General features: G+C 46.5%; 1 protein-coding gene across 25 annotated transcripts in view; it reads left to right on the plus strand.

The window, feature by feature from the left end:
• JARID2 (jumonji and AT-rich interaction domain containing 2) overlaps nt 1-12,820 on the plus strand; it is a 243,443-nt gene that overhangs the window by 110,629 nt on the left and 119,994 nt on the right. For 22 of the 25 annotated variants that reach the window (XR_016394549.1, XM_089918351.1, XM_089918350.1 and 19 more), the window contains one exon: nt 4,596-4,731. The exons of 2 other annotated variants lie outside the window; for them this stretch is intronic. Coding sequence is in view for 14 of the 23 variants with exons in the window: in XM_089918351.1 (XP_089774477.1) it covers nt 4,596-4,731 (136 nt within the window). In the remaining 9 variants the exon portion in view is untranslated. Of the gene's footprint in view, nt 1-2,476; nt 4,133-4,595; nt 4,732-12,820 lie in introns of those variants that run through there. One more of the 25 variants, XM_089918366.1, reaches the window with a different exon arrangement.

The following is a 12,820-nucleotide window of genomic DNA, read 5'->3' on the forward strand; positions in this document are numbered from 1 at the left end:
ACAGACGTCAAAGGGAAGAGTTCTCAGAATATGTTAATATAGACTTCTGTATTCTGACAGTAAAAATGGCAACAATTAGATGGATGTTAGAAGTATTCATCTTGGGGTTTCACCTCATCTTTCTTTACCTTTGCCTGTATCGTGATGGAGGTTAGAAAGTGACGTGAAATGGGCAGGATGGGGAACTAGTGTGTACAGCAGAGCTTCTGAAACTTTAATGTGCATGGGAATCACCAGAGGATCTTAAAATGAGGCTGCATTTCTAACAAGATGCCAAGCGGTTAAGGCACTGGTGGTCTTTGGAGCACACTTGGAGTTGCAATGGTATGGAAGGATGTACAAGGCTGTAATATCTCTAACCTGGACTGTGGGCTTCGTAGAATTGTTAGATGGTGCTGTTTACTGCAAGGTGTGTAGTGTCTTCATGTGTTTACTTTCTGTGCCCCTTTTTCTTACATGTCTGTTATAAAACTTGGGGCAGCATGAGGTTATGCTGTTATTTTTCCTTTTAATAAAAAGATTATGTAATGACCATAAACATTCTAGTTTAATTCCTGATCTGTTGCCATTTTCAAAGTTATTTCAAAGAATGGTAGACATTTTACAAATGCAAAGAAAACCCTGTCACTTTTACTTTTAAAGGTCTTATTACTCAGTCTTCCATTTGCCAAAGAAAGTGATTTTTCGCAGTCAATAGCCAAGTGAATCTAGATCTATGTGAAGATTTTCTTTTCCCCCCCGCTACAGCCAGCAGACCCAATTATTTTTATTTATTTCAGTGTTTGCAAAGCATCTTTTGGTCTTGGGGAGAAACAAGTAAGAGATTTTGGGGGAATGAGGAAAGGTGGTGTGTCATCGGGAGCCTGATTGTTCTCAAGTTTTAGATGGTCTATTAACCTAGAGGTTTTATGGAAACTCCAAATGACAAGAGCTGTTTTTAAATCTATAATGCAGTTCACAAGAATAGACACACACTCTGGGCAGCTGAATTTGCATCAGAATGAGGCTGCTAGACTCCATATCAGTGGCTATGCCTCCTCCTGTGTCTGCCTTTATTAAGCTGACCAGTAAAGTAGAATGGACTGAATGCTTGGCTACTTTGTTCCTCGGGAAGAAGAACAGGGAGAACTCAGAAGGGGTATTTTGTGATGGAACTGGTTGGTGTTTATCTGAGGGTAAGGGACTGCAACAGGGGCCGCGGATTTGGGCCCTGTAAGGCCATGTGGACGGAGATGGGAGATGGGCACTGTTTTTTGCAGGGAGCTCTAGGTGGTGGCAGAAGGGGTGGTGTGGCCCCTGTGTTAGGACATTGACACGCTTACTGCTGAGAATGTGAGGTGTCGCCTGGCCCTGTTGGATTAGTCACTGTGGGGAGTGTTTTGGGGGAGGAGCTGTGATTTCAGTCAGGAATTAGAGTGATTTCAGGCACTTCACTTAACCCATTCTGGAAGTTAGGCACTGGCAGGCCAAGTGTGGGTAATGGTACATGGGAGGTGTGAGGCTGAGTTTGTACAGTTTTCACAACTCCTGAGCTCTCACTCTGTCAGGCATGTTTCAGGTGCTGAGCAGGAGAAACGATTTCCTGACTCCATGGAGACATTACTTCTAAATAAGACAGCTACTGAAAAGGGGGCAATATAACAGAGGGCCGGACTTAAAGGTCATAGAAGCTCTTGGGCTGGGGCCTGGCCGGCAAAGAGGGGGGTTCACCTGAGTTGCTTGACTTCTGGTGAGGGAGTTAGTTACGTCTGGGTTGTTTTCTAGAGCGCTCAGTACTTGGTCCTTCAGAACTATGATAAGGGTGGGTAAGCGTTAGGCCTCTGAAATACCTTCTTTCCGGCTTTCCAGGACACGCAGCTTAGGTTGCACAGCCCTGTGCTGCCTCGTGGTTGGGTGCAGGCCCACCTTGCTAGCCTCCCAGTAGGGAGGAGTGTAAGCGGAATGTAGCGATTCATTGTGACTCTGCAGCTGTGAATGGCAGTTGGATTTCTAATCTCTGAATTCTTACCTGCTGAGCTTTTGGAAACAGAGCAGAGTCGACTTCTTACCTGCTAGGTTTGCACCTTGCATCAACACTGAGGGAAGTCTTGACCAGCATTCTAGATTATAAAAGAACTCGTGTGTGTGTGTGTGTGTGTGTGTGTGCGCGCGCGCGCGCGCGTGTGTGTGTTTTGTTTTGTTTGATTTTTAATGTCTAGAACTGGAAACCCCATACCCTGTGTCCTGGTTTGCTTCTCCTGTATTTAAAGTACTTTATAGGGGTCATGGGGCTGCTGGTGTCAACTAAGTGAACCTTAAATGCATCTTCCTTTGCAGGAGTTTTCCTCTCACATGGTTTATGTTTTAATTAGATATTAGTTGTCGGGGTATAATTCTCCCATATGGAGGCCTGGAGCCAAAATGAAGGCACCAGTCTGAACAGGAAGCAGTAAATCGTCACAGGAATTTTACATTGAAAGGTATTTTGGGGCTTTACAATTTATAAACTCTGTGTATGTAGGAAATAATCATTTATAATCACAGCCTGGCTTGTTGTGGAGACCTGAATGCTGAGGGTAGGAACCTCGGGGTGGTGAAGAGAATTCTGCCCGACAGACTTCCCTGGATCCTGAAAGGTGGAATTCAGCCCAATGAGCATGAACTCTTCCTGAGGTTAAGATTATTATTCAGTTGAAACCAAAATGCTAGAGGCATTTTCACGCACACTGAGGGGAGTTGCTTGTTGCCAAGAGTGATTTATTGTGCTTTCCACGTGTTGTGTAGCTGAATCATTTGCCTCTTATGCAGGTTGGTTCCTTGGGCTCTTCAGGTGGGGTCTGGTCAGAGCGCTTCGTTTTCCTGGTTTTCAGCCATGCAATTGGCAGGTCTCTGGTGACTTGGACCCAGTGGGGGTTAAGAAGTAACGTGTGTTCCTCCCACAGGGTGGAGGCCAAGTCTGCCTTCAGCCTTCATGTGTGGACTCGACCACCACCCTGGTCTGTAGATGCCTTGTCTGTCTTAGGAGAGCGACTGGGGACACAGGATGTGCCTTCTTCCTCTGGAGGTGACGGAAGCCTCGGCTTGGCAGGTCTGCAGAAGTGAAGGACATCCGGCCTAGGTGGAAATCCTAGCTCTTTTCTCCCAGGCCTTCTCTTCCCCTTGTTATGGAAGATGGAGAACCACTGTCATTCTAAGAAATCCTGGAAGCTTAACAGGAGCACCGCCTCAGTTATTTAGGGTTTTAGAGTCTGTGTGGTTGGATTTCTAAGATGTAGTGTGTGTTTATGCAGCGTTTAGGAATTTGTGAGCTGGAGAAGACCTTGGATAATCTATTTCCCTTATCTCGGCCCCTGGAGGGTTTAGTTGGCCGGGTAAGTGGCAGGGAGTAAAAAAAACCAGTTCTGTTGGATGTTGAGTGTAATAGCACCAGCCTGACTCTAGGGTATTTGGCCTCCTGTTTGAACAAAAGGAACCTGAGTATTCCAAATCCTGCTTTACTGGGGTATTAATGTTTTCCTTATTCTCTTAAGGCCCCAAATAACTGAGAAGCCCATAATCCTTCCATCTCTAAACTGAACTCATAAAATGCTTAAGTCTTGAAGTAGGTGTGTGACTGTAAGAACTTGTTAGATTAGCAAACGGTAGGCAGATATCCACAGAAGAGAACCTGTGAGTCTCCCAAGCTGTGTGAAGCAACTCTTTAAACCTTAAAATAAAAAACTCTCTTGCTGGTTCCCTAAAACAGTTAACTCATTTGGGGCACCGGTATCGACCATCTCCGTCTTCCCAGACTTGGCTGTTGTCCTGCCGGTCTGCAGTCTCTCTTTCTGTGTTTACTGCTGGAATTGCTGGAGTGCCCTCTGGTTCTTTGGTGTGCCCTCCCGCCTCACCTTTATTTTGACATAAGGGAGCCACACTTTTAAATGAGATCTTCAAGACCTATTGGATGTATTCTTTTTCAAAAATCATCCCCCCATCCCCCTGCCACCCCATTCTCTAGTCCACAAAGATCCATTGCCCTTTTCTGCAGTGGTCCCTCTCCCTCTCTCGTTTTTGTGATTCATCACCTTAAAAGGCCAGTACAGATCCAGTTTCATTTCTTCTGACGGAACTGTAAATTCCTTGAAAGGAGCACCAAACCCTAACACCAACAGTAAGTAAACTTTCCAAAGGGGTGTAGCGCGTGTCTGTGAGGTGCCTACGTTCTGGCATTATTCGCTTTAAAGAACTCCAGTACAGTGATGCATTACACCTCCTGTTGTGGCTGCAGTAACTCCTTTTTTTCTAAACTTTGCCAGGAATATAAAACTTCACTATTACCAGTGAATGACGGGATTTGGGTGCGGGCCATGTAAAGGAAGTGCGATGCTTGTGTCTCTCTTCCAGTCCCTTTACAGCCTGAGGGGTGGCTCTTTGCTTGTGGTCTCTCCAGGAAGGGCCAGTGCCCTCCCTCCACTATAGGATGTAGTTCTGAGCTCCAGAACTTGGTCTCAGTCACTCAATACTTGTTTGGGATTTGTTGTTGTTTTTTTTTAAAGTTTATTCTGACTCTTAATTAACATTTGCTTGCTTTCCGTTAAGTAATCCCCTCTCCCCATTCTTTCTTGTTTCTCCAGGATGACAGTGATGGGATTCCATGGTCAGAAGAAAGGGTGGTACGTAAAGTCCTTTATTTGTCTCTGAAGGAGTTCAAGAATGCCCAGAAGAGGCAGCATGGTGAAGGCATTGCTGGGAGCCTGAAAGCAGTGAATGGTGAGTGGCCTGTTTTGTTGTTTTGGATGATGTTTCTGGGCCTGGCCTTGTTTCCGAAATGGATGTGCTTTGGGCGGCTCGTGCTTCTCAGGCTGGGCCCCTAACGGCAGTTATTCTGGACATCCCGCTGAGTTTATAGATTTGTTTTGATGCTCCTTTATATGTTGCATAATATAATTGGCAAGGTGCCTTAGTCTGCGCCCTATAGACAAGACTAGGGCTGCGATCTGGTTTCTGCCCGTTCTTGGATTGAGTGTGGAGCCTGACTTACAGGTTTTTCTGTGAATATCTGTCTTTCTACCCAAGTATGAGGGCAGAAGAAGCCTTTGATGATCTCGCTGAAATGTGGCAACTTTGGTTCTTACGCCCTGTTTATATAGGAAGTAGCCTGAACCTGTGGGCCTGCTGCCCTTCCCGCTCTCTCTATGGCTCAACAGCCTCCTAAGGCCCTGCTTCCTTCCTTGTTGATCAAGCTGGCAGGTGGCTGCACAGCCACAGGTGGGCAGTGGAGGCAGAGTTCCCGTGCGTCCGAAGTGTCCCTCATCCTGGATAGGTATCAAGTGGGTCCTTGAAGCCTGGAGAGAAACGTGCTCCCGTCTGAGTTTATTCTGATGTCTGTTTTTAACAGGGTTAGTGTGACTCGGATGAAATCATCCAGTGAACACCATTTCAGAACTAGCATTTGGTTACTATTTATATTTTATTCCGGGGGTTGTGGCTGTGGCTGTATTCCACAGCCTCTCTTGTTCTTATTAATCTCCTAGAATCTTAGATAAATGTGAATGAATTGACCGTGTTCTGGTTTGTACTTGTTTGGAGTGAGGAGATAAGGAAGAGGAGATCCTATTATTCTTTAAAAAATTTTTTTTATGGTACGTGGGCCTCTCACTGTTGTGGCCTCTCCCGTTGCGGAGCACAGGCTCCGGATGCGCATGCTCAGCGGCCGTGGCTCACGGGCCCAGCCGCTCCGTGGCATGTGGGATCTTCCCGGACCGGGGCACGAGCCCGCGTCCCCTGCATCGGCAGGTGGACTCCCAACCACTGCGCCACCAGGGAAGCCCCTGTTATTCTTTTTGAGTTCTGGCTGTGATCCTCCGGTAAGAGTCATCACACATGGGGAACCTGACAGCTTGCCAGGGGGCAGAGCGACAGGCTGACTTAGGGCGTCCAGTTTTTTTCCATCCTGCTTAGTTGTAAGGTGAGTTGTCTGGGAGCCTCTTGTTGGAACCAGTGCTTCCAGACAGGACCTTCTGGCGCTCCCTTTCCACAAGGCCGTGGCGGGGTGTTCTGACGTGGCCTTCCGGAACACCACCGAGGTCTGCCCTGCCATCCACCCAGGTTCTGTCACCCTCTTCTAGTACTGTGTGACTTGAAACAAGAACCGCCTGAAGTCTGAGCCAATGTGTATGTGAAAGGCCCTTTTTGAATCTTTCACACGTGCAGAAGCAAAATAATTTGAGGAATCTGTTGCCACAGTTAGTTACACAGCTTGGACCCCTATCTGTTCATGGGTCTCCTACCAGGTAGGGACCCCGCCATTTCTTGGCTGCCTGTAATGGAGTAAATGCTAAGCCATGTGTCTTTTTAGAGAGCATTTGACGTGATCAGTCTTGTTGACATTGCTTCACATTGAACATACTGTTCTGCTCTTAAGTTTTTGAGGGGATGGTGATGGGGGGAGAATATCATTGGATCCTGGGGTTATAGTAGAGCAATGGCTGCTGCTACGGGGTTAGATTTTACTGCTGTGACAAGGCGTGCTCTCATTCTGCTGTTCTGGAGTGGTGATGCCTTCGTGCTTTAGGAATCTTTTAACAACTAAAAAACCCACCCAACTGGGAAAAATCCGCTTTTAGGACAAGAAGGTAGCCAGGTGCCCAGGATTGAATAATGGTGGAATTTGGGTAAAAGAACAAAAACTAAAATAAAGCATTCAAGAAGCAACTAGTGCTGCCAGCTAGTTGGCCAAATGTAGCTCTTGTTTGCATTGGCATACTCGGGGCTTGACGATACCGAGGAAGGAATTCTAAGAAAAGTTGGCACGTACATCTCTATTGGGATCATTGAAGACTTTAAATCATTCTTTTACCACCTCCATAAAAAAGGTGGTCTTTGTTGTTTGTCGTGGTAGTTTGCCTTTCACCCTGATGAAGACTGACTTGTCTTTCCCTCCCTCCCTCCCTCCCTCCCTCCCTCCCTCCCTCCCTCCCTCCCTCCTCCCCCCTCTTTTGGTTGTGAAGTTGCTGTCTGCATGCCCTTTTCTGGTTCATGTTGGTGTTTGTGCAGGCTGTATTCCAAGGCCACCTTTTTGTTATTCCGCATGTTGGATTTCGATAGCAGTTCTAAGTAAATACATCTCCTCGTTTTAGAACTTGTGTGTGTTTTAAGAATAATTTTCTTAAAGGCAGCTAGCATGTTAAACAATGTGTGCTTTCATATTCGGGGGCTACTGGAAAGCATGGAAACCAGATGCGTTACCATGGGAATAAGTCCCTCTCTGTAGGTCCCAGAATCTCAGGGGTGCTGTCCTAGGGGGGTGTGATCCAGAGACAGCTGAAGTAGCCGGCAGCCTCCAAGGCTCTTGGTGGGGATGGGTAGTGAGGGCTGCAAGCAGCGTTCTCTCTGAAGGTGTGTACATGTGTGTACATATGTGTGTACGTATGTGCGCGTCTACATTTATCACTCAAGTTTGAGTGGATGCGTTATAACAGATCATCATTTGTATGCTGTGCAGTAGAATGACCTTGTCTGGCGCTGTACATCACAGCACACTGTTCGGGGTTCTTCATCGTGGGGCAAGTGAAGATAGGTTAGTGGTGGGGGAAGAGTGGTTTTAACAGTCATCATGCCTTTCCTTTCCATTTCCCTTTTCACTTTTTTTGGTCCCCTACCCCCTCGAGGTTCCCTTTCAAAAGTTGAAATAATTCCATTGTTTTAGTTTTAATTGTGACAGAAAGTTATCTGACAGTAGAATTTGAAACTGTCCAGTACAGAGCCCTTGCTGGGAGGTGTGGTATGAAACTGGATGGGACAGACGTGAGAGTAGGTGCCTGCACCCCGGCTAGGGCGGTGTTGGTGGGGCTTCTGCCCCCTGTGCTCCCTTTCTCATGCTTCATGGCTTGAGGATCATGGGTAGGGAGGTACCTCTGAGACCTGTGGGGTTTCTGTCTGTGAGGGCAAGATGACATTCTTGTTGGTGGGCTCTGTGAGTGTGTTCTCTGTGGTAGTAACTTCCTAATGGCACATGGTTATTTATGCTGCAGTAGCAGAATTGGAATTACGGCTCAAGTAACTTTGAATCCAGTACTTATTTTAGAATCCAGAATGGAGGAAAATGGCACCCTATCTTTGCAACAGTAGTATTGAAAACAAGGTGTTTTGTTTTCCCCCCTGTATTTCAAAGCAAAGGTGTTTCTTGGTTATTGGTCTTGCCAGAGTTTCCTGGGAAAATTCAATTTTAAAATAATATCTTGAGTTCACAGTAGAATGGGCTTGACATAATTTTTATCTAATTGGGAAATGAATTGACACCACTTCTGCGAAATCACAGGCATGCTAGGATGATGAACAAGCAGCCCCCTGCCCTGGCCTCCTGTGTGAGGAGGGTCGGGGGCTGGTGTCTGCTAACAGGGTGCCAACAGCAGCAGCTTGTCTGAGTGTCTGGGCTCAGCCGCACCCCTTTTGCAGGTCTGGTAGAGACGTAATAAGCCAAGCAGACATAAGATAGTAGAGGGACCTCATACTTTATGTCATAAAATCCATGTTTGCCATCAGTCTTGGTTTGTGGTTCCGAAGTGACAAGGGAAGAATTTTTTTTGGTCCTACTGGAGGTAACGAATCTTGAGTCTGGGACATCCCGGTGGGTTGTCTGTAGGAATTGAAGCCGTTGTTACACAGCTTGTTGGCTGTAGCCAGGCTTCAGGGGAGGCGGTGCTAAGGTTTCTGCTGGATGTGAGCCTTCTGTCTACTCTCTGCTGTAGATGGTGCCACTTTTCCCGGCAGTAATAAATTGACAAAAGCTTCAGAAAGGCTGGCAGAGGCGGAGGCCTCGGCCATTCTGAGGGCCCTTGGCCTGCTGGGGCTGAAATTAGGGACATTTAAATAATAACATGCTACACAAATAATGAGTACACATAATTACACAGTAAGAGAGGGGAGCTATTAGCTGTATTTGAATTTCATTTGCTTCCTATAAATTTCATCTGAGATCCAGCAAACCCTGTGGCCAGCTAAAGCATCTTGACTAGATTTAAGGGAAGCTGGACTCTTTTTTCTTAGAATTTTACAGTAGTTGTGATAGCTGGAACCTATACTGAGCTCTTGCTTTTTGCCAGTTATTGTTCTAGCACTTCACCTGTATTTTGCTCATTTAACTTTCAGAACCAACCATTTTCTAGAAATATAGGAAACTGCACTAGGGCGGATTAGCAATTTGCTTACACTGCTAGTATGGGGCAGAGCCAGGATTTAAACCCCGGCTTTCTCCTTTGCTTATAATAGCCACCACTTAAATAAATAGAAGTAGTTTTGGAACCCCCTATAAAGATAGGGTTTCAAAAATAAAAAATTGTAGGAGTACTTTTTTTTTCAAATAGCAATTTCTTTTGAAGGAGATTTGTGAAATCTTTCGTTGGCAAAGAGACCTCAGAAGTGAGGGGCAGTACAAGTATTTATTCATGTGACCATGGTTCTGGGCTTTATTAGCACTTGTCATTGAATTGATAGAGGAAATCGAAAAACTGCATTCCTCCTGATTGGCCACCCTCCTTCCACACAGATACATTCATTATTTCTTTCTGTTTCTTCACCTAGGGATACAGATTTGTGTTTTTAATATTGTTGTGGAACCAGCCAGCTGGCAGAGGGCTGCCACTCACCTCCATGAGGTGGTGAGAGAGGGCAGTGGCCTTGCTGGCAACAACTGTCCATTTGTAGCCAAGAATCAAAGCTAGAAGTACAAATATAGGACCCCCTGTGCAAACCGCACCCCCCCCCCCATCCCATTGCTTTTTTAAGAGGGTAGAATTTTGTTGGACTCTTCAAAATCTCTCTGAGATTACTGATGTCTGTGGAATGAAACACGGGCCCAGCTTCTGCAAATTCACTGTTTATAGGATGAGATTAAAGTGTGACTTTCGAGTCAAAATCAAAGTCTGGGCACCTTGTCTGATGAATGGAAGTGTATTTTTGGCCATATTTGAAATGAATGCTGTGACTGTATGGTGGCCTTCTCCTGGCCTGAAGCTCTGATGTCCAGCAGTTCTCAAGATGGTCTCTACTTCAACAGGAAAGACAACCTCCCCCCACCCCCTGCCGAAGAAATTGGCTTTTCCAGGTTGAACTGCTGCTGTGTCCATACTTGTGGCCTCTGCAGGCTGGGCCAGGAGTTAAGTTTTCTCTTAACAGTCCAGCACCTGAGACATTTGTCACCTGCGTCCCCTGACGGCACTCCATGGGAGAGCAAGGCCGTAAGGGCAAATACACTTCTTGAAAACAACCTACATTTATTCTTTGTTTAAAAATGAAGCTGCATCTATCTTGGATAATGGTGGAGTTGGGAAGGCTTGATTTCTTTCTCTTGTAGGTGTTCTGTCGTCAGTCTTCATGACCCTGAGTAATGCAGATGGGAAATTTCTAGATAGAGCTCCCATCTGATCAGTACTTGATGGAATTCTTAGTATGTAGGAGCTATTGTGAGTAATAAAGACGGAACTGAAATTGCTAATTTTGGGGGAGTCAGAACAGCTTATTTCATCTCATCTAAGATGTCATTAAGTGATGCATTATTTTATGGGAGAAAAGAAAAAATACTTCCAATTATAAGTGTAAGCCATGATAACTGTGAGGTGCTTTCTAACAAGAGAGAAATATGTGTGACTTGGTATCAATGAAGCACAATAAAATAGAACAAAATGCTTTAAAAATCAGAGGTGTGACTGGTTTGATGTGAGGAGGCCAGCAGGGAGGCAGGTGATGTGAAGGGCCCAGTGCTGAGCTACCAGGAAGAGCTTCAGTAAAGAAGTTGCATTCCTGTGGGCCTTGAAAGCTGTGGGACTGTTTGAGCGAGGGCTGAGGCTGGGACGGGGTAGTGTGGGGCAGGGGTGTGGACCAGCAAATAGACATTGGTCGGGATTGTTGATGTCACAGTCCAGTGGGACAAATGGCAGGTTTCAGTGGCCAGCCTGCTTGTACTGCTCTGGCACCAAGGGAATGGCGAGCCTGCCTGCAGCCCTTTCGGCCACAGAATTATGGATTGCTAGAGCTGGAAGGGACTTTTGGAGGTATATAGGTCAGGCTCATCATTTTACAGATGAGGAATTTTGAACCTTGCTGATGAGCTTAACTGGAAGGAATGGATCATGCTGAAGGCTGATTGGAACCAGAAATCCAATTTAAATGATGGCGAGACACCAGCCTTCCCAGTAGGCATGGCTGCGTGTGAGGATTTCATGGAGCGTTAAGGATGGAGGTGCCTCTGGAGGTGAATGTATTCTGCTCCTCTTTTCCTGTCACTTGTGCTTGAGACCCGCTGCCCATCCAGCTACCTCAGCCTGCCGCCTCTGGCAGTTCTGCGAGCTCTGTGCTCTCTCTTTGATTACAGCCCCATCCTCTTGGCTTGGACCCCTGTAGTAAGAGGGGCACACCACTCAGGTAGTGACACCTGGGGGGGGGCTGCGTGTGATGTCTGAGCTTGAGACAGTTCCACAGTGTTTTCCTGCCTCCCCGTGTTCTTAGAATGGCTCAACTTTGAGAGATGTTGAGGGGATGGAAACCTGCTGTGTCCTGGGATGTTTTTTTTTTTTTTTTTATCGCGGTGCGCGCGCCTCTCACTGTCGCGGCCTCTCCCATTGTGGAGCACAGGCTCCAGACGCGCAGGCTTAGCAGTTGTGGCTCACGGGCCTAGCCGCTCCGCGGCATGTGGGATCTTCCCGGACCGGGGCACAAACCCGTGTCCCCCACATTGGCAGGTGGATTCCTAACCACTTCGCCACCAGGGAAGCCCCCCCGGGATGTTTTTTAAAGCTCTTCCGCCTCTAAGAGTCTGTCTGCTCAGTGCCTCCCTTTGGGCACCAAAATCCCTTTTTCTCATCTCTGTGAGATCACCACTCTGGAAAGTATCCCTCTTTTCTTCATCATTTACTTCTTTACTAGATCATTCCCATCAGTAAACAAAACATGTTGTAGTTTCTCCCATAAAATAAACCCTCCGATAATCTATCTCCCTCCTGCTATTCATTTCTTTTACTTTATAGAATTCCTCGGAAAAAAATGTCTACACAATGTTTCCCTCTAGTATTTATATTCATGTTAATATCCTCTCCCCGCACATTCTCTTTTGAGCCCCTAGAGTCAGGCCATTTACCAAGGCTAATAATGACCTTGATGGCCAAATCCCGTTATCAGTCAGTGTAGCTTTAGTTGCCCATCCGGCAGCGTTTGACATGATGATTCTCTCCTGAACTCTAGTTGCCTACCTGCCGTCCGCACTTTGCTTTCTTGATAGGTCTCATGAACTTGAGGTCTACCAAGCCAACTCTGTCTCTCCACTCCCTCCCATTTGCTCCCCCCCTGCCTGTCTTTCCATTGTCAGTAAATGCCAGTTCCATACTTCTGGTGGCTTTGATCAAAACCTGGGAGTTATCTGGTACCCCACCCCCACCCCCGCCCCAATTTTGCAAAACCTGTTTATTCTAAACTCACAATATGTTCTGAAACTAAGTTTGCACCACTGCTACGAGTCCACCACCTCTATCTTGGGCTGAGACTCCTAAAGCTCCCTCAACTTCTGCCTTTTACCTCTCTAGGCAGCAGCTAGAACAGTCCTTTGTAAGTGTGAATCAGCACACGCGGTGTCCCGTATGTCCCCCCGTCTCTCTTAGCGTGAAAGGCAAGCATCTTACCCTGGACACTGATATGGTCCTCCAGCATCTCTCTGGTCTTATCTGCCCATCTCTCCCTCACCTAGTCTAGCTTTCCTGCTGTTCCAAATGCATTTGGTAGTATACTCTTGCCCCAGAATTTTTGTGCTTGCCGATGCTTCTGTCTAGAACCCTCTCGCTTTAGGTACCTGTGTGACTTGATCACTCTT

This window comes from Delphinapterus leucas, chromosome 10, assembly GCF_059928025.1.
Source record: "Delphinapterus leucas isolate spDelLeu-1000000601 "Yukka" chromosome 10, BTC_Dleu_Yukka2, whole genome shotgun sequence".
Lineage (NCBI taxonomy): Eukaryota > Metazoa > Chordata > Mammalia > Artiodactyla > Monodontidae > Delphinapterus > Delphinapterus leucas.